This window comes from Nerophis ophidion, linkage group LG10 (assembly GCF_033978795.1).
Source record: "Nerophis ophidion isolate RoL-2023_Sa linkage group LG10, RoL_Noph_v1.0, whole genome shotgun sequence".
NCBI classification, from domain to species: Eukaryota; Metazoa; Chordata; class Actinopteri; order Syngnathiformes; family Syngnathidae; genus Nerophis; species Nerophis ophidion.
In genome coordinates this window covers 58873105-58895366 of record NC_084620.1, presented here as the reverse complement: position 1 = coordinate 58895366, position 22262 = coordinate 58873105, and the positions used below count along the sequence as shown (strand labels likewise).

The following is a 22262-nucleotide window of genomic DNA, read 5'->3' as shown; positions in this document are numbered from 1 at the left end:
GTTGATTGGGTAAAAATCGACGGGAATTGGAGAGAACGGATGCCCTGAAATTCAGGGGTCTCCCTGGAAAATTGGGAGCGTTGGCAAGCGCCGTTCATGTTAAACTCGCGGGCCTCACCAACATTATATTGTCATATTAAAGTGCGGGCCGCGTTACAACGTCTCGCGGGCCGCGTGTTTGAGACCACCGCTTTAAAGCATCACCAAGCATGCATGACTACAGCTCTTGTCTCTAAGTAGGTGTACTGTCACCACCTGTCACATCACACCCTGCCTTATTTGCACTTTTTTGCCTTATTCCTGTGTGTAGTCTTTTACTTCTTGTCTTGGGCTCCTATTTTGGTGACTTATCTGTTTTTTTTCGTATTTTCCTGTAGCAGTTTCATGTATTCCTTGACCACTATTCCCCACACTTGCTTTGTGTTAGAAATCAAGAATATTTCAGTTGTTTTTATCCTTCTTTGGGCGGACATTGTTGATTGTCATGTCCTGATCGGATGTACATTGTCTTTTCTCCACAGTAAGTCTTTGCTGTCGTCCAGCATTCTGTTTTTGTTTACTTTGTGGCCAGTTCAGTTTTAGTTTTTTTCTGCATAGCCTTCCTTAAGCTTCAACGCCTTTTCTTAGGGGCACTCACATTAGATCGATTTTTAGTTTAAGCATTAGACACCTTTTTATCTTCACACTGCCTCCTGCTGTCGCCTGCTTATTGTGATCGTGACAAACCATCGTCGTCTCACACAACGTGTTCCCGACATCTACAAAACAATTAGCTACCAGCTTCCACCTACTGATATTGATGAGAATAACCCAGCTACTCTGCTGAGCTCTAGACAGCACCGACACTCAACAACAAAACATCGTTTGCAGACTATAATTAATGGTTTGCAAAAAATATTTTGAACCCAAACAGGTAAAACTACATAATCTCCCAGGGCACGCCAGACTGTATCTCGTGGTTGAAAAACACTGTATTAGCTTGAAAACCACCGCTTCCTTACATGGAAAGAATCAAGTGTTTCTTTGTTTGCCTGTGCTTATTACGAAGTGCACACTTATCGGCGCCGATGTTTGGCGTTTTGACATATATCGGTATTGTGTCAGTATTTTCTACCACAACAACATCAGTAGATAGAATATATACACATATGATATTTGAAAATGGAAAAATACCAACACCACAGGAAGTGCCACCAAAAAAGAGCGCAGGACAGGAAGTAAAAGACCAAAATCCAAACAAGGCAAGGTGTGATAACTTGATGTGTCAACTCAATAACAGAAACTTGTCTTTAGTTTTGATGTAGACATCCCGACACTTCCCAAACTACTCTGTGCAGTGTTGAATAGCTGATACTCTGCTGCCATCTAGTGTCCCCACACTGGAACTAACTTCAAATCTACTTTAATTATTTTATGACCTTGGCCGCACGCATCCTACCTGGCTAACTTCGGTTGTTGAAAAAGGTTTTACTGCCTTTAGTCATCGATAAATATCGATTCCGATCAATATAAAAAAAAAAGCATGTATCGTGAAGCAGTTTTCAGCCATACTGCCCAGCCCTAGAATTAAATATGCTCTGCTTCTTCCTACTCCTTTTCGGACCTGTGAAACTGTAAACATGTTTGAAACGCATCACCATATCATTTGTCTTTTCATTACTCTTTCTGTTGTTGTTTTCTCCTTGTTTTGTTATTCAACGTGTCCGGAAGAAATTATATATTGGTTTTTGAATTAAGTTATAAATTAAATATTGTAACGCTCCACTTTTAAAGGCAAAAAGCGAGCGGACGGGACACCAAAAACTATGTCAAAAATCCAATGCTGATAATAATAATAATAATATATTTTATTTATGAAATTACTTTGCATTGAGCAAACAACCTCAAAGTGCTACAGTGCATTAAAAAAACTAAACAACGCAAAAACCACAAATAGCTGCTCCCAACAAGTAAAATAAATAGTAAAAAAAAATCTAAACGAGAACAGCCCAATAGCTTGAACTACCACACACATATCTTAAAAAAGGTCATTTTAAAAAGAAGGGTTTTTAAGCATTTTTAAAAGCATCCACAGTCTGTGGTGCCCTCAGGTGGTCAGGGAGAGCATTCCACAGACCGGAACTTACAGTAGGAGTTTCTATCCAGACATAACTGATTCTTTTGTCATCTTTGTTATTTTGAAGGCCATTTTAATTTGAAAGATTAACTTCTATTGTTGTTGAATGAAGTTCAAAATGAAATATCGTAACGCTCCACTTTTAAAGGCAAAAAGCGAACGGACGGGACACCAAAAACTATGTCAAAAATCCAATGCTGATAATAATAATAATAATACATTTTATTTATAAAATTACTTTGCATTGAGCAAACAACCTCAAAGTGCTACAGTGCATTAAAAAAAACTAAACAACGCAAAAACCACAAATAGCTGCTCCCAACAAGTAAAATAAATAGTAAAAAAAAATCTAAACGAGAACAGCCCAATAGCTTGAAATACCACACACATATCTTAAAAAAGGTTATTTTAAAAAGAAGGGTTTTTAAGCATTTTAAAAGCTTCCACAGTCTGTGGTGCCCTCAGGTGGTCAGGGAGAGCATTCCACAGACCGGAAGTTACAGTAGGAGTTTCTATCCAGACATAACTGATTCTTTTGTCATCTTTGTTATTTTGAAGGCCATTTTAATTTGAAAGATTAACTTCTATTGTTGTTGAATGAAGTTCAAAATGAAATATTGTAACGCTCCACTTTTAAAGGCAAAAAGCGAGCGGACGGGACACCAAAAACTATGTCAAAAATCCAATGCTGATAATAATAATAATAATAATATATTTTATTTATAAAATTACTTTGCATTGGGCAAACAACCTCAAAGTGCTACAGTGCATTAAAAAAAACTAAACAACGCAAAAACCACAAGTAGCTGCTCCCAACAAGTAAATTAAATAGTAAAAAAATCTAAACAAGAACAGCCCAATAGCTTGAACTACCACACACATATCTTAAAAAAGGTTATTTTAAAAAGAAGGGTTTTTAAGCATTTTTAAAAGCATCCACAGTCTGTGGTGCCCTCAGGTGGTCAGGGAGAGCATTCCACAGACCGGAAGTTACGGTAGGAGTTTCTATCCAGACATAACTGATTCTTTTGTCAACTTTGTTATTTTGAAGGCCATTTTAATTTAAAAGATTAACTTCTATTGTTGTTGAATAAAGTTCAAAATGAAATATTGTAACGCTCCACTTTTAAAGGTAAAAAGCGAGCGGACGGGTCACCAAAAATTATGTCAAAAATCCAATGCTGATAATAATAATAATAATAATAATAATAATATATTTTATTTACAAAATTACTTTGCATTGAGCAAACAACCTCAAAGTGCTACAGTGCATTAAAAAAAACTAAACAACGCAAAAACCACAAATTGCTGCTCCCAACAAGTAAAATAAATAGTAAAAAAAAATCTAAACGAGAACAGCCCAATAGGTTGAACTACCACACACATATCTTAAAAAAGGTTATTTTAAAAAGAAGGGTTTTTAAGCATTTTTAAAAGCATCCACAGTCTGTGGTGCCCTCAGGTGGTCAGGGAGAGCATACCACAGACCGGGAGCGGCGGAGCAGAGAGCCTGGTCTCCCGTAGTTTGAAGCTTTGTCCTTGGATGTTGGAGGAGGTTAGTCTGTCCGGAGCAGAGGTGTGGTGTGGAGGATTTGGGGGTGGGCAGTTCTTTGCGGTGGAAGGGTGCATTTCCATGGAGGCACTGGGAGACATTGTATTCCATCCTGAGTGGAACAGGAAGCCAGTGAGGGGATTTGGGCTATTCAGTTGATATGATTTGTCAGTGATTGTGTGGTTGATCTTCTCCTGCAGGGTGTGGACAACATGGGCTTGACTAAGATCAAAGATATTTGGTACCTGATGAAAGGCAAAGGCAATCGTGAGTGTGAGGCACAACTTCCTGTGGATGAGGAATGTATCCGCTCACTCACTGACTTCTTCGTCTTCTATCCCAACAGTGATCAAGGACCACCTGGTTTGGTGCTTTTCCAGGATCAAAAAAGAAAACCCCTTTGAGGCCTTGAAGAACTACGCCGTGCACACAGAGGACCGCGACCTGGAGAGCAAGCTGAGCATTGTGGAAAAATACGGATGTCGCATCCCTGAGTTACTGGCGCGCCTCAAAAAGCACTCGGAGCCAAACGCCAAGAATGCAGGTGTGCACTTTGGACTGGGGTTGTACGTATACCGGTACTACAGCCCTTTGAGACACTTGTGATTTAGGGCTATATAAGTAAACATTGATTGTTTGATACTAATATAGTATGGCTAATGAATCAAAAACGCTACCGTACTCTGTTTGGAAAGCACCCCTTCGCCATATTACCTTTTTTGTTTTTGAACATGCATGTCGGCGCGTCGTCACATTGCAGCTTTTACCAGCAGAGGGGCATGTATGGCAGCGCACATACACAGAGTACTTACAAGCAGTGTGTAGACAGAAAAGGGAGAACGGACGCATTTTGGTGTAAAAAGACAAGATAAGGGTGAAGTTCTAACACTGAAACACCATCAGGAAGAGCTGCTTTAACACATGCGGCTAACATCCATCCACAGTGTTTTGGCTACTTCTAAATCACTAATCTTGGCCTCCATGGCGACAAATGGTAAATGGGTTATACTTGTATAGCGCTTTTCTACCTTCAAGGTACTCAAAGCGCTTTGACACTATTTCCACATTCACACACACATTCACACACTGATGGAGGGAGCTGCCATGCAAGGCCCTAACCACGAACCATCAGGAGCAAGGGTGAAGTGTCTTGCTCAAGGACACAACGGACGTGACGAGGTTGGTAGAAGGTGGGGATTGAACCAGGAACCCTCAGGTTGCTGGCACGGCCACTCTCCCAACCGCGCCACGCCGTAAGTTTCTACACCTGACATCCACTGTAATGATACCAAGTACAAGAGCGTATCTAGTTGATACTACTATATTATATCGATATTTCTTATCGTTAAAAAATCATTTTTCATATAATGTTTATAAAGTCAGTAAATACGTCCCTGGAGACATGAGGACTTTGAATATGACCAATGTATGATCCTGTAACTACTTGGTATCAACATGATCCATACCTAAATGTGTGGTATCATCCAAAACTAATGTCAAGTATCAAAGAAGAGAAGAATAAGTGATTACCTTTTAACAGAAGTGTAGATAGAAGATGTTAAAACTAGGGCTGGGCAACGATTAAAAATTTTAATCGAAGTTAATCGCACTATTTCTCCGATTAACCGCGATTAACTGCATTGTATACGCAAAGCCCAATAATGAATTCAAAAGTAGTGTGTAGTGCACCTTTATTGGAATATTCTCCCACATGAACAAAAGCGCCAAAACATTTGTTGTGCAAACCCAATTTAAATCAGTCCTTGTTAAACAGTAGCAGTTAAATAGCATATTTTATGAAAATCAACTCCAAAAATTTAAATACAAACATTTAAGCTTATTGCCACTGCCAGGGTATTTAAGTTATCCTGTTTGTTATGGAAAATAAATATAATCTACATACAAATCTCCGAGCCACAATCATAACATCTGAACAGGCAATTTCTGAGGTAACAGCAGAAAATTTTTTTTTTATCAGGGTTTTATGTTTAAAATACCTATATTATAGGTAGTGGGCTGTTTTAGGGAATTTTTGATCAAATTATCCGTAGTAGCAATATTAATAATGTTGTGTTTATTCTGCGTAGTGCACTTAAAATAATTATGACCATATCTAGGAATTGATATGATGGGAATTTTCCGAATGTTTGCTTGGTGCTTTGATAAACTGAACGCATATACATGGTACTATATTGTGATGTTATGAGCCAGGGAAAAAAAGAACTACCCTACCCAGCATTCAACAGGAGTGACGAGCATGCGCGGTAGCCCGGTATAGGTTGTGTCGCCATGACGGCATCTTGTATGTTGTGATATGCACGCTCTGAAAGCAAACGTTAAGAACTCAGCCAACACTCCTGGTCTGCATTATTCATAAATAGACAGACAACACATATACTCCGCTGCTTCACAGGCCGCTGGATGTAGCCGGCAAAGTATTCCCATGCTAGCTAGCCGGTCTAGCAAGCACACCTCATTCAGTCCAAAACGGCCCGATCTATCCACATCCAGAATTGTCTGGCGGTCGTAAGTGATCCCGGAGTGACCACGCTGTAAGCCAGCCAATGAAATTTGCAGAATTGTCCGGTATTTTTGCCAAATGTTCCATCTTTACCAAGAGCCCCTCCACGCCGGGCGACGCCATCTTGTTAAGAAAAGGCGTTAACAAAATAAAAGCATGTAAACAACATACGCAAATGTGCGATAAAATAATTGTCGGCGTTAATAGATTGATGAATTAACTCGTAATTAACGCATTAATTTGCCCACCTCTAGTTAAAACACAAAAGAAGCAGATATATAGATGAATAATCCATTTTTACAGTTTGTCCTTTTATAATGTATACAAATTAAGAGGTGTATAAATGACACAATATGTTACTGCATACTAATTAGGAGTCTTTGTTTGTTTACTTACTACTAAAAGACAAGTTGTCTAGTATGTTCAGCATTTTTTTAAGGACTAAATGACAATAATAAACATATGTTTCATCTACACTAACATTTTTGGTTACAATAATAACATTTTTTGAGCTCCCCTTTATTTAGACAAGTATGGAAATACATTTTGGTAGCGGTAGCAACATATCAGCTTCCCTCCCTAATGGCGACTGTTGTGTTCCAGACTTCATCCTGGGCACGGTCCACAAGACCAAAGGTCTGGAGTTTGACACGGTGATGGTCATGGAGGACTTTGTGGAGGTGCCGGGCTCCAGTCACTACCGCAACCACTTCAATTTTTTCTTCGGTGAGCGATTCCCTCGGTCTGCGCAGGTCTTCACCGCCCGTCTTCATACCTGCTCTCTGCCGTGCAGGTAAGATTCCCAGCGACGAGTGGAACCTGCTCTACGTGGCGGTGACTCGGGCCAAGCGCACGCTCGTCATCACCAAGAACATCCGCCGCATCATCACCTACGCCGGCGTAGGACACACTCACACCTTCTCACTTTTCCTACATCTTTTGGCTTTAGTCCCACATGGAATACATTTTGTCCTCAGCATTCTACATATAATACCTGTTAATGACAATGTGAAGATATATACATTTTTAAATGTATTAGAAATGACAAACTGAAAAGTAGTATCTTTTGAATACATTCAAGATGTTTATCAGTACTCTTGTAAACACTGAGTTTCAACAGTTATTTCATGAAGTTTGGTTTTAAAGCTGGGGTTGCAGCTATCTACTATTGTAGTATGTTTTAGGGGTTTAATGATTATTGGATACACATATGAATGTAGAGCAGGGGTGCCCACACTTTTTCTGCAGGCGAGCTACTTTTCAATTGACCAACTCGAGGGGATCTACCTCATTTATATTTATAATTTATATTTATTTATTTATGAAAGAGACATTTTTGTTAACAAGTTAAATGTGTTTAATGATAATACAAGCATGTGTAACACATATAGATGTCTTTCTTTCACAAAGACAAGAATATAAGTTGGTGTATTACCTGATTCTGATGACTTGCATTGATTGGAATCAGACATGATAACGCCCACATTTTCAAATGGAGGACAAAAAAAGTTGTCCTTTCTGTACAATACCACATAAAAGTGGTTGTTTTTTGGCATCTAATTCATCCAGCTTCCATGCACTTTACAAGAAAAAGATTGGCGGCAAATTCCGTAGCTTGCTTGATTGACATTCACGGCACCCGAGGGTCTTGTGAGATGACGCTGGCTGCTGCCAGTTCATTATTATGAAAAAATGACAGAGAAGAAGGCGAGAAACACTTTTTATTTCAACAGACTTTCGCGCCGTCCCTTCCGTTAAAACTCTAAAGGCCGATTGCACATTTCCTATCTTCACAATAAAAGCCCTGCTTCATGCTGCCTGCGCTAACAAAATAAGAGTCTTGGAAAGCTGGCGTGCACAAGTGATGTGCACGCCAGCTTTCTGAGGGATCGCTTGTGCACGCCAGTTTTCCGAGACTCTGTATTTAGTTAGCGCAGGCAGCATGAAGCAGGGCTTTTATTGTGAAGATAGGAAATGTGCAGTCGTCCTTCAGAGTTTTGACGGAAGGTACGGCGCGAGAGTCTGTTGAAATAAAAAGTGTTTCTCGCCTTCCTCTCGGTCATATTTTCATAATAATGATCTTGCAGCAGCCAGCGTCATCTCACAAGACCCTCCGGTACCGTGAATGTCATTTAAGTGACGTCTTGGTGAAGATTGATGATCACTAATTTTTAGGTCTATTCGACACACCCCCCGCGGTCGACTGGTAGCTCGCGATCGACGTAATGGGCACCCCTGATGTAGAGAGACATCCTGGATAAACACCAACACTTCTGGAGCCTGGGAGGTGCTGCAGAGAGGTTGAAAGTGGCCAAAGGCTGTCATTACTTATGTACATGGGATTTTTTTTATTGGTTTCTTAATAAAATAGCCAAAACATATATATTTTCGGCTTCACGGTGGCAGAGGGGTTAGTGCGTCTGCCTCACAATACGAAGGTCCTGCAGTCCTGGGTTCAAATCCAGGCTCGGGATCTTTCTGTGTGGAGTTTGCATGATTATTTGCAAAAACAATTTTTTTATCAGTTTGATCATCAAATATGTTGTTTTTGTAGCATATTCAACTGAATGTGGGTTGAAAATGATTTGCAAATCATTGTATTCTGTTTATATTTACAGCTAACACAATTTCCCAACTCATAAGGAAACAGGGTTTGTAATATATTGTAGACCCAAGAAGAAATTACACACTGGCACTATTTTCAACTTTTATTACCAATCTTATGATAACGAACGGCACAATTCCAACAGGTTTTACTTGCCGTGTACACACTTCTGTATACGTGAGTCCGGGTACTCCGGCTTCCTCCCACCTCCAAAGACACGCACCTGGGGATAGGCCCCTCCCACCTCCAAAGACATGCACCTGGGGATAGGTTGATTGGCAACACTAAAAAATTGGCCCTAGTGTGTGAATGTGAGTGTGAATGTTGTCTGTCTATCTGTGTTGGCCCTGCGATGAGGTGGCGACTTGTCCAGGGTGTACCCCGCCTTCCGTCCGATTGTAGCTGAGATAGGCGCCAGCACCCCCCGCGACCCTGAAAGGGAATAAGCGGTAGAAAATGGATGGATGGATATATATTTTCACATGGTCATTATGGGGTACTTTGATGACAAAATACATGAAAAACACACACTCTCCTAAAAACTTAGTAAAACAAAAAAATGTACTTCAAGAAAAAAACAAGGCCAGTAACACTAGATTGATGGATAGTACTTTATTGATTCATTCAGGAGAGTTAAAAACTGCTATTTCAAGACAAAGTGTGCAGGTGCTTTGGAAAATATCTTGGTCAGTGTGCACTTGTCAACAGGAAGTGGCGCGCTTAAGTTGTCGCAGCTGTGCTCAGTTGATTGGCGCAAGAAGTCAGGGACAACTTCAACAGTGCAAGTGCACAAAATATAGACGGAATAGAAAATTGTACCAAAAAAATCCAAGACTCTGAAAAAAACAAGTGTGGACAAGCATTAGGAGACATAGCTCATTAGAGACTTAGACTTCCTTTTATTGTCACTCACATTTCAACTTTGCAGTACAGATAAGAACATAATACAAGTGTATGAGCTCATGGTAGTGCAGATAAAAGAGCAATAAGGTGCAGATATAAATAAATAAATGACTAAATATATAGCACTCTTGCATATGCATGCAGGTTAATGGATGTATGTTATATTGTCTTTAGATTCCACACACTTCATCCCTTTTTAGGGGGAATGGAGGGGATTATTATGATGCCTTCAAGAGTCTTATGGCCTGAGGGAAGAAGCTGTTACACAACCTGGAGCTTCTGCAGCAGTGGAAACAGTCCTTGGTGGGCGTGGGAGGAGTCTGCACATTTGCTGAGCCCTGGTCAGGCGGCGGCTTTTTGCCATCTCCCGGTTAAGAGGAAATAAAAGTCCATCCATCCATCCATCATCTTCCGCTTATCCGAGGTCGGGTCGCGGGGGCAACAGACTAAGCAGGGAAACCCAGACTTCCCTCTCCCCAGCCACTTCGTCTAGCTCTTCCCGGGGGATCCCGAGGCGTTCCCAGGCCAGCCGGGAGACATAGTCTTCCCAACGTGTCCTGGGTCTTCCCCGTGGCCTCCTACCGGTTGGACGTGCCCTAAACACCTCCCTAGGGAGGCGTTCGGGTGGCATCCTGACCAGATGCCCGAACCACCTCATCTGGCTCCTCTCCATGTGGAGGAGCAACGGCTTTACTTTGAGTTCCTCCCGGATGACAGAGCTTCTCACCCTATCTCTAAGGGAGAGGAAACTCATTTGGGCCGCTTGTACCCGTGATCTTATCCTTTCGGTCATGACCCAAAGCTCGTGATCATAGGTGAGGATGGGAACGTAGATCGACCGGTAAATTGAGAGCTTTCCCTTACGGCTCAGCTCCTTCTTCACCACAACGGATCGGTACAACGTCCGCATTACTGAAGACGCCGCACCGATCCGCCTGTCGATCTCACCATCCACTCTTCCCTCACTCGTGAACAAGACTCCTAGGTACTTGAACTCCTCCACTTGGGGCAGGGTCTCCTCCACAACCCGGAGATGGCATTGCACCCTTTTCCGGGCGAGAACCATGGACTCGGACTTGGAGGTGCTGATTCTCATTCCGGTCGCTTCACACTCGGCTGCGAACCGATCCAGCGAGAGCTGAAGATCCCGGTCAGATGAAGCCATCAGGACCACATCATCTGCAAAAAGCAGAGACCTAATCCTGCGGTCACCAAACCGGAACCCCTCAACGCCTTGACTGCGCCTAGAAATTCTGTCCATAAAAGTTATGAACAGAATCGGTGACAAAGGACAGCCTTGGCGGAGTCCAACCCTCACCGGAAATGTGTTCGACTTACTGCCGGCAATGCGGACCAAGTTCTGGCACTGATCGTACAGGGAGCGGACCGCCACAATAAGACAGTCCGATAGCACATACTCTCTGAGCACTCCCCACAGGACTTCCCGAGGGACACGGTCGAATGCCTTCTCCAAGTTCACAAAGCACATGTAGACTGGTTGGGCAAACTCCCATGCACCCTCAAGAACCCTGCCGAGAGTATAGAGCTGGTCCACAGTTCCACGACCAGGACGAAAACCACACTGTTCCTCCTGAATCCTAGGTTCGACTATCCGGCGTAGTCTCCTCTCCAGTACACCTGAATAAACCTTACCGGGAAGGCTGAGGAGTGTGATCCCACGATAGTTGGAACACACCCTCCGGTCCCCCTTCTTAAAGAGAGGAACCACCACCCCGGTCTGCCAATCCAGAGGTACCGCCCCGGATGTCCACGCCATGCTGCAAATAAAAGTAAAGTACTAAAGTAGCAAGCTGAAGCACCGCGACATGCATCCAGACAACTTCATCCCAAAAGCCACTCCTGCTCCACCCCGACTCAGTTTGGAACCTGTCTATCCAAAATGCTTCAAGTTGCAGTAACACCTTTCAGGCAATCATTTCTTGTGTACACATGCCATTTTTTTTTTTTTTTGATTCTTGATAAAATAGCCAGAAAATATATATATTTATTCACATGGTCATTATGGGGTATTTTGAGAAGACAAATGGAGGTCCCGCATTTTGGAAAAGGCTGTGAATACTTAGTGACAAGGTTGTCATCCGCAGGAATACTTCTTAAAGTCGGAGATGCCCGGCCCCCCGCTGCAAGTGGACCAGACGGCGCCGTGCATGGACCCCAGCTGTCTCAACTGCATCACGCCTGGCGCCGCCTTCACCATGCACAAGAGGACCATGACATTTGTAAGTCAAGTCTCCTTCTCTCCACGCTTCCATCATTCACTCTTTCACTCCAAAGCCCCTCTCAATATATCATGTAAAATACAATATTGACAAGTTTCACCACGTCACGTCCTCATGCCTTTGTGCTTCACCACGTCACGTCCTCATGCCTTTGTGCTTCACCACGTCACGTCCTCATGCCTTTGTGCTTCACCACGTCACGTCCTGACATGGTTGTAGACTATATGATGGATGTATGACATGGTAGTAGACTATATGATGGATGTATGACATGGTAGTAGACTATATGATGGATGTATGACACGGTAGTAGACTATATGATGGATGTATGACACGGTAGTAGACTATATGATGGATGTATTGACATGGTAGTAGACTATATGATGGATGTATGACATGGTAGTAGACTATATGATGGATGTATTGACATGGTAGTAGACTATATGATGGATGTATGACATGGTAGTAGACTATATGATGGATGTATTGACATGGTAGTAGACTATATGATGGATGTATGACATGGTAGTAGACTATATGATGGATGTATTGACATGGTAGTAGACTATATGATGGATGTATGACACGGTAGTTGACTATATGATGGATGTATTGACATGGTAGTAGACTATATGATGGATGTATTGACATGGTTGTAGACGATATGATGGGTGTATGACATGGTAGTAGACTATATGATGGATGTATTGACATGGTAGTAGACTATATGATGGATGTATTGACATGGTAGTGGACTATATGATGGATGTATGACATGGTAGTAGACTATATGATGGATGTATTGACATGGTTGTAGACTATATGATGGATGTATTGACATGGTAGTGGACTATATGATGGATGTATGACATGGTTGTAGACTATATGATGGATGTATTGACACGGTAATAGACTATATGATGGATGTATTGACATGGTTGTAGACTATATGATGGATGTATGACACGGTAGTAGACTATATGATGTATGTATTGACATGGTAGTAGACTATATGATGGATGTATGACATGGTAGTAGACTATATGATGGATGTATGACACGGTAGTAGACTATATGATGGATGTATTGACACGGTAGTAGACTATATGAGGGCTTCACGGTGGCAGAGGGGTTAGTGCGTCTGCCTCACAATACAAAGTTCCTGCAGTCCTGGGTTCAAATCCAGGCTTGGGATCTTTCTGTGTGGAGTTTGCATGTTCTCCCCGTGAATGCGTGGGTTCCCTCCGGGTACTCCGGCTTCCTCCCACTTCCAAAGACATGCACCTGGGGATAGGTTGATTGGCAACACTAAATTAGCCCTAGAGTGTGAATGTGAGTGTGAATGTTGTCTGTCTATCTGTGTTGGCCCTGCGATGAGGTGGCGACTTGTCCAGGGTGTACCCTGCCTTCCGCCCGATTGTAGCAGAGATAGGCGCCAGCGCCCCCCGCGACCCCGAAAGGGAATAAGCGGTAGAAAATGGATGGATGGATAGACTATATGATGGATGTATTGACATGGTTGTAGACTATATGATGGATGTATGACATGGTTGTAGACTATATGATGGATGTATGACATGGTAGTAGACTATATGATGTATGTATTGACATGGTAGTAGACTATATGATGGATGTATGACATGGTAGTAGACTATATGATGGATGTATTGACATGGTAGTAGACCATATGATGGATGTATTGACATGGTTGTAGACTATATGATGGATGTATTGACATGGCAGTAGACTATATGATGGATGTATTGACATGGTAGTAGACTATATGATGGATGTATTGACATGGTTGTAGACTATATGATGGATGTATTGACATGGCAGTAGACTATATGATGGATGTATTGACATGGTAGTAGACTATATGATGGATGTATTGACATGGTAGTAGACTATATGATGGATGTATTGACATGGCAGTAGACTATATGATGGATGTATTGACATGGTAGTAGACTATATGATGGATGTATTGATATGGTAGTAGACTATATGATAGATGTATTGACATGGTAGTAGACTATATGATGGATGTATTGACATGGTAGTAGACTATATGATGGATGTATGACATGGTTGTAGACTATATGATGGATGTATGACATGGTAGTAGACAATATGATGGATGTATGACATGGTAGTAGACTATATGATGGATGTATGACATGGTAGTAGACTATATGATGGATGTATTGACATGGTAGTAGACTATATGATGGATGTATGACATGGTTGTAGACTATATGATGGATGTATGACATGGTAGTAGACTATATGATGGATGTATGACATGGTAGTAGACTATATGATGGATGTATGACATGGTAGTAGACTATATAATGGATGTATTGACATGGTTGTAGACTATATGATGGATGTATGACACGGTAGTAGACTATATGATGTATGTATTGACATGGTAGTAGACTATATGATGAATGTATGACATGGTAGTAGACTATATGATGGATGTATGACACGGTAGTAGACTATATGATGGATGTATTGACACGGTAGTAGACTATATGATGGATGTATTGACATGGTTGTAGACTATATGATGGATGTATGACATGGTAGTAGACTATATGATGTATGTATTGACATGGTAGTAGTATATGATGGATGTATGACATGGTAGTAGACTATATGATGGATGTATTGACATGGTAGTAGACTATATGATGGATGTATTGACATGGTTGCAGACTATATGGTGGATGTATGACATGGTAGTAGACTATATGATGGATGTATGACACGGTAGTAGACTATATGATGGATGTATTGACATGGTAGTAGACTATATGATGGATGTATTGACATGGTTGTAGACTATATGATGGGTGTATGACATGGTAGTAGACTATATGATGGATGTATTGACATGGTAGTAGACTATATGATGGATGTATTTACATGGTAGTAGGCTATATGATGGATGTATGACATGGTAGTAGACTATATGATGGATGTATTGACATGGTTGTAGACTATATGATGGATGTATGACACGGTAGTAGACTATATGATGTATGTATGACATGGTAGTAGACTATATCATGGATGTATTGACATGGTTGTAGACTATATGATGGATGTATGACACGGTAGTAGACTATATGATGTATGTATTGACTTGGTAGTAGACTATATGATGGATGTACGACACGGTAGTAGACTATATGATGGATGTATTGACAAGGTAGTAGACTATATGATGGATGTATTGACATGGTTGTAGACTATATGATGGATGTATTGACATGGTAGTAGACTATATGATGGATGTATGACACGGTAGTTGACTATATGATGGATGTATTGACATGGTAGTAGACTATATGATGGATGTATTGACATGGTTGTAGACGATATGATGGGTGTATGACATGGTAGTAGACTATATGATGGATGTATTGACATGGTAGTAGACTATATGATGGATGTATTGACATGGTAGTGGACTATATGATGGATGTATGACATGGTAGTAGACTATATGATGGATGTATTGACATGGTTGTAGACTATATGATGGATGTATTGACATGGTAGTGGACTATATGATGGATGTATGACATGGTTGTAGACTATATGATGGATGTATTGACACGGTAATAGACTATATGATGGATGTATTGACATGGTTGTAGACTATATGATGGATGTATGACACGGTAGTAGACTATATGATGTATGTATTGACATGGTAGTAGACTATATGATGGATGTATGACATGGTAGTAGACTATATGATGGATGTATGACACGGTAGTAGACTATATGATGGATGTATTGACACGGTAGTAGACTATATGAGGGCTTCACGGTGGCAGAGGAGTTAGTGCGTCTGCCTCACAATACAAAGTTCCTGCAATCCTGGGTTCAAATCCAGGCTTGGGATCTTTCTGTGTGGAGTTTGCATGTTCTCCCCGTGAATGCGTGGGTTCCCTCCGGGTACTCCGGCTTCCTCCCACTTCCAAAGACATGCACCTGGGGATAGGTTGATTGGCAACACTAAATTAGCCCTAGAGTGTGAATGTGAGTGTGAATGTTGTCTGTCTATCTGTGTTGGCCCTGCGATGAGGTGGCGACTTGTCCAGGGTGTACCCTGCCTTCCGCCCGATTGTAGCAGAGATAGGCGCCAGCGCCCCCCGCGACCCCGAAAGGGAATAAGCGGTAGAAAATGGATGGATGGATAGACTATATGATGGATGTATTGACATGGTTGTAGACTATATGATGGATGTATGACATGGTTGTAGACTATATGATGGATGTATGACATGGTAGTAGACTATATGATGTATGTATTGACATGGTAGTAGACTATATGATGGATGTATGACATGGTAGTAGACTATATGATGGATGTATTGACATGGTAGTAGACCATATGATGGATGTATTGACATGGTTGTAGACTATATGATGGATGTATTGACATGGCAGTAGACTATATGATGGATGTATTGACATGGTAGTAGACTATATGATGGATGTATTGACATGGTTGTAGACTATATGATGGATGTATTGACATGGCAGTAGACTATATGATGGATGTATTGACATGGTAGTAGACTATATGATGGATGTATTGACATGGTAGTAGACTATATGATGGATGTATTGACATGGCAGTAGACTATATGATGGATGTATTGACATGGTAGTAGACTATATGATGGATGTATTGATATGGTAGTAGACTATATGATAGATGTATTGACATGGTAGTAGACTATATGATGGATGTATTGACATGGTAGTAGACTATATGATGGATGTATGACATGGTTGTAGACTATATGATGGATGTATGACATGGTAGTAGACAATATGATGGATGTATGACATGGTAGTAGACTATATGATGGATGTATGACATGGTAATAGACTATATGATGGATGTATTGACATGGTAGTAGACTATATGATGGATGTATGACATGGTTGTAGACTATATGATGGATGTATGACATGGTAGTAGACTATATGATGGATGTATGACATGGTAGTAGACTATATGATGGATGTATGACATGGTAGTAGACTATATGATGGATGTATTGACATGGTTGTAGACTATATGATGGATGTATGACACGGTAGTAGACTATATGATGTATGTATTGACATGGTAGTAGACTATATGATGAATGTATGACATGGTAGTAGACTATATGATGGATGTATGACACGGTAGTAGACTATATGATGGATGTATTGACACGGTAGTAGACTATATGATGGATGTATTGACATGGTTGTAGACTATATGATGGATGTATGACATGGTAGTAGACTATATGATGTATGTATTGACATGGTAGTAGTATATGATGGATGTATGACATGGTAGTAGACTATATGATGGATGTATTGACATGGTAGTAGACTATATGATGGATGTATTGACATGGTTGCAGACTATATGATGGATGTATGACATGGTAGTAGACTATATGATGGATGTATGACACGGTAGTAGACTATATGATGGATGTGTTGACATGGTAGTAGACTATATGATGGATGTATTGACATGGTTGTAGACTATATGATGGGTGTATGACATGGTAGTAGACTATATGATGGATGTATTGACATGGTAGTAGACTATATGATGGATGTATTTACATGGTAGTAGGCTATATGATGGATGTATGACATGGTAGTAGACTATATGATGGATGTATTGACATGGTTGTAGACTATATGATGGATGTATGACACGGTAGTAGACTATATGATGTATGTATGACATGGTAGTAGACTATATCATGGATGTATTGACATGGTTGTAGACTATATGATGGATGTATGACACGGTAGTAGACTATATGATGTATGTATTGACTTGGTAGTAGACTATATGATGGATGTACGACACGGTAGTAGACTATATGATGGATGTATTGACAAGGTAGTAGACTATATGATGGATGTATTGACATGGTTGTAGACTATATGATGGATGTATGACATGGTAGTAGACTATATGATGGATGTATTGACATGGTAGTAGACTATATGATGGATGTATGACATGGTAGTAGACTATATGATGGATGTATTGACATGGTAGTAGACTATATGATGGATGTATTGACATGGTAGTAGACTATATGATGGATGTATTGACATGGTAGTAGACTATATGATGGATGTATTGACATGGTAGTAGACTATAAGATGGATGTATTGACATGGTAGTAGACTATATGATGGATGTATTGATATGGTAGTAGACTATATGATAGATGTATTGACATGGTAGTAGACTATATGATGGATGTATTGACATGGTAGTAGACTATATGATGGATGTATGACATGGTTGTAGACTATATGATGGATGTATGACATGGTAGTAGACTATATGATGGATGTATGACATGGTAGTAGACTATATGATGGATGTATGACATGGTAGTAGACTATATGATGGATGTATGACATGGTAGTAGACTATATGATGGATGTATTGACATGGTTGTAGACTGTATGATGGATGTATGACACGGTAGTAGACTATATGATGGATGTATTGACATGGTTGTAGACTGTATGATGGATGTATGACACGGTAGTAGACTATATGATGTATGTATTGACATGGTAGTAGACTATATGATGGATGTATGACATGGTGGTGGACTATATGATGGATGTATGACACGGTAGTAGACTATATGATGGATGTATTGACACGGTAGTAGACTATATGATGGATGTATTGACATGGTTGTAGACTATATGATGGATGTATGACATGGTAGTAGACTATATGATGTATGTATTGACATGGTAGTAGACTATATGATGGATGTATGACATGGTAGTAGACTATATGATGGATGTATTGACACGGTAGTAGACTATATGAGGGCTTCACGGTGGCAGAGGGGTTAGTGCGTCTGCCTCACAATACAAAGTTCCTGCAGTCCTGGGTTCAAATCCAGGCTTGGGATCTTTCTGTGTGGAGTTTGCATGTTCTCCCCGTGAATGCGTGGGTTCCCTCCGGGTACTCCGGCTTCCTCCCACTTCCAAAGACATGCACCTGGGGATAGGTTGATTGGCAACACTAAATTAGCCCTAGAGTGTGAATGTGAGTGTGAATGTTGTCTGTCTATCTGTGTTGGCCCTGCGATGAGGTGGCGACTTGTCCAGGGTGTACCCTGCCTTCCGCCCGATTGTAGCAGAGATAGGCGCCAGCGCCCCCCGCGACCCCGAAAGGGAATAAGCGGTAGAGAATGGATGGATGGATAGACTATATGATGGATGTATTGACATGGTTGTAGACTATATGATGGATGTATGACATGGTAGTAGACTATATGATGTATGTATTGACATGGTAGTAGACTATATGATGGATGTATGACATGGTAGTAGACTATATGATGGATGTATTGACATGGTAGTAGACCATATGATGGATGTATTGACATGGTAGTAGACTATATGATGGATGTATTGACATGGCAGTAGACTATATGATGGATGTATTGACATGGTAGTAGACTATATGATGGATGTATTGATATGGTAGTAGACTATATGATAGATGTATTGACATGGTAGTAGACTATATGATGGATGTATTGACATGGTAGTAGACTATATGATGGATGTATGACATGGTTGTAGACTATATGATGGATGTATGACATGCTAGTAGACTATATGATGGATGTATGACATGGTAGTAGACTATATGATGGATGTATGACATGGTAGTAGCCTATATGATGGATGTATTGACATGGTTGTAGACTATATGATGGATGTATGACACGGTAGTAGACTATATGATGGATGTATGACACGGTAGTAGACTATATGATGGATGTATTGACACGGTAGTAGACTATATGATGGATGTATTGAAATGGTTGTAGACTATATGATGGATGTATGACATGGTAGTAGACTATATGATGTATGTATTGACATGGTAGTAGTATATGATGGATGTATGACATGGTAGTAGACTATATGATGGATGTATTGACATGGTAGTAGACTATATGATGGATGTATTGACATGGTAGTAGACTATATGATGGATGTATTGACATGGTAGTAGACTATATGATGGATGTATGACATGGTTGTAGACTATATGATGGATGTATGACATGGTAGTAGACTATATGATGGATGTATGACATGGTAGTAGACTATATGATGGATGTATGACATGGTAGTAGACTATATGATGGATGTATTGACATGGTTGTAGACTATATGAGGGATGTATGACGCGGTAGTAGACTCTATGATGTATGTATTGACATGGTAGTAGACTATATGATGGATTTATGACATGGTGGTAGACTATATGATGGATGTATGACACGGTAGTAGACTATATGATGGATGTATTGACACGGTAGTAGACTATATGATGGGTGTATTGACATGGTTGTAGACTATATGATGGATGTATGACATGGTAGTAGACTATATGATGTATGTATTGACATGGTAGTAGACTATATGATGGATGTATGACATGGTAGTAGACTATATGATGGATGTATGACACGGTAGTAGACTATATGATGGATGTATTGACATGGTAGTAGACTATATGATGGATGTATTGACATGGTTGTAGACTATATGATGTATGTATTGACATGGTTGTAGACTATATGATGGATGTATTGACATGGTAGTAGACTATATGATGGATGTATTGACATGGTTGTAGACTATATGATGGGTGTATGACATGGTAGTAGACTATATGATGGATGTATTGACATGGTAGTAGACTATATGATGGGTGTATTGACATGATAGTGGACTATATGATGGATGTATGACATGGTAGTAGACTATATGATGGATGTATGACATGGTAGTAGGCTATATGATGGATGTATTGACATGGTAGTAGACTATATGATGGATGTATTGACATGGTTGTAGACTATATGATGGATGTATGACACGGTAGTAGAATATATGATGTATGTATGACATGGTAGAAGACTATATGATGGATGTATTGCCATGGTAGTAGACTATATGATGGATGTATTGACATGGTATTAGACTATATGATGTATGTATTGACATGGTAGTAGACTATATGATGGATGTATGACATGGTAGTAGACTATATGATGGATGTATTGACATGGTAGTAGACTATATGATGGATGTATTGACATGGTTGTAGACGTTATGATGGATGTATTGACATGGTAGTAGACTATATGATGGATATATTGACATGGTAGTAGACTATATGATGGATGTATTGACATGGTAGTAGACTATATGATGGATGTATTGACATGGTAGTAGACTATATGATGGATGTATTGATATGGTAGTAGACTATATGATAGATGTATTGACATGGTAGGAGACTATATGATGGATGTATTGACATGATAGTAGACTATATGATGGATGTATGACATGGTTGTAGACTATATGATGGATGTATGACATGGTAGTAGACTATATGATGGATGTATGACATGTTAGTAGACTATATGATGGATGTATGGACATAGTTGTAGACTATATGATGGATGTATGACACGGTAATAGACTATATGATGTATGTATTGACATGGTAGTAGACTATATGATGGATGTATGACATGGTAGTAGACTATATGATGGATGTATGACACGGTAGTAGACTATATGATGGATGTATTGACACGGTAGTAGACTATATCAGGGCTTCACGGTGGGAGAGGGGTTAGTGCGTCTGCCTCACAATACAAAGTTCCTACAGTCCTGGGTTCAAATCCAGGCTTGGGATCTTCCTGTGTGGAGTTTGCATGTTCTCCCCGTGAATGCGTGGGTTCCCTCCGGGTACTCCGGCTTCCTCCCACTTCCAAAGACATGCACCTGGGGATAGGTTGATTGGCAACACTAAATTAGCCCTAGAGTGTGAATGTGAGTGTGAATGTTGTCTGTCTATCTGTGTTGGCCCTGCGATGAGCTGGCGACTTGTCCAGGGTGTACCCTGCCTTCCGCCCGATTGTAGCTGAGATAGGCGCCAGCGCCCCCCGCAACCCCGAAAGGGAATAAGCGGTAGAAAAGGGATGGATGGATAGACTATATGATGGATGTATTGACATGGTTGTAGACTATATGATGGATGTATGACATGGTAGTAGACTATATGATGGATGTATGACATGGTAGTAGACTATATGATGGATGTATTGACATGGTTGTAGACTATATGATGGATGTATTGAAAAGGTAGTAGACTATATGATGGATGTATTGACATGGTAGTAGACTATATGATGAATGTATGA

General features: G+C 40.4%; 1 protein-coding gene across 4 annotated transcripts in view; it reads left to right on the top strand.

Moving 5' to 3' along the window:
* Positions 1-22262, top strand: part of fbxo18 (F-box DNA helicase 1) — a 71358-nt gene that overhangs the window by 31878 nt on the left and 17218 nt on the right. For 3 of the 4 annotated variants that reach the window (XM_061914239.1, XM_061914238.1, XM_061914242.1), the window contains exons 16-20: positions 3869-3941; positions 4015-4212; positions 6793-6915; positions 6983-7089; positions 11803-11937. In XM_061914239.1, the coding sequence (XP_061770223.1) occupies positions 3869-3941; positions 4015-4212; positions 6793-6915; positions 6983-7089; positions 11803-11937 (636 nt within the window). The remainder of the gene's footprint in view (positions 1-3868; positions 3942-4014; positions 4213-6792; positions 6916-6982; positions 7090-11802; positions 11938-22262) is intronic. The other variant, XM_061914240.1, reaches the window with a different exon arrangement.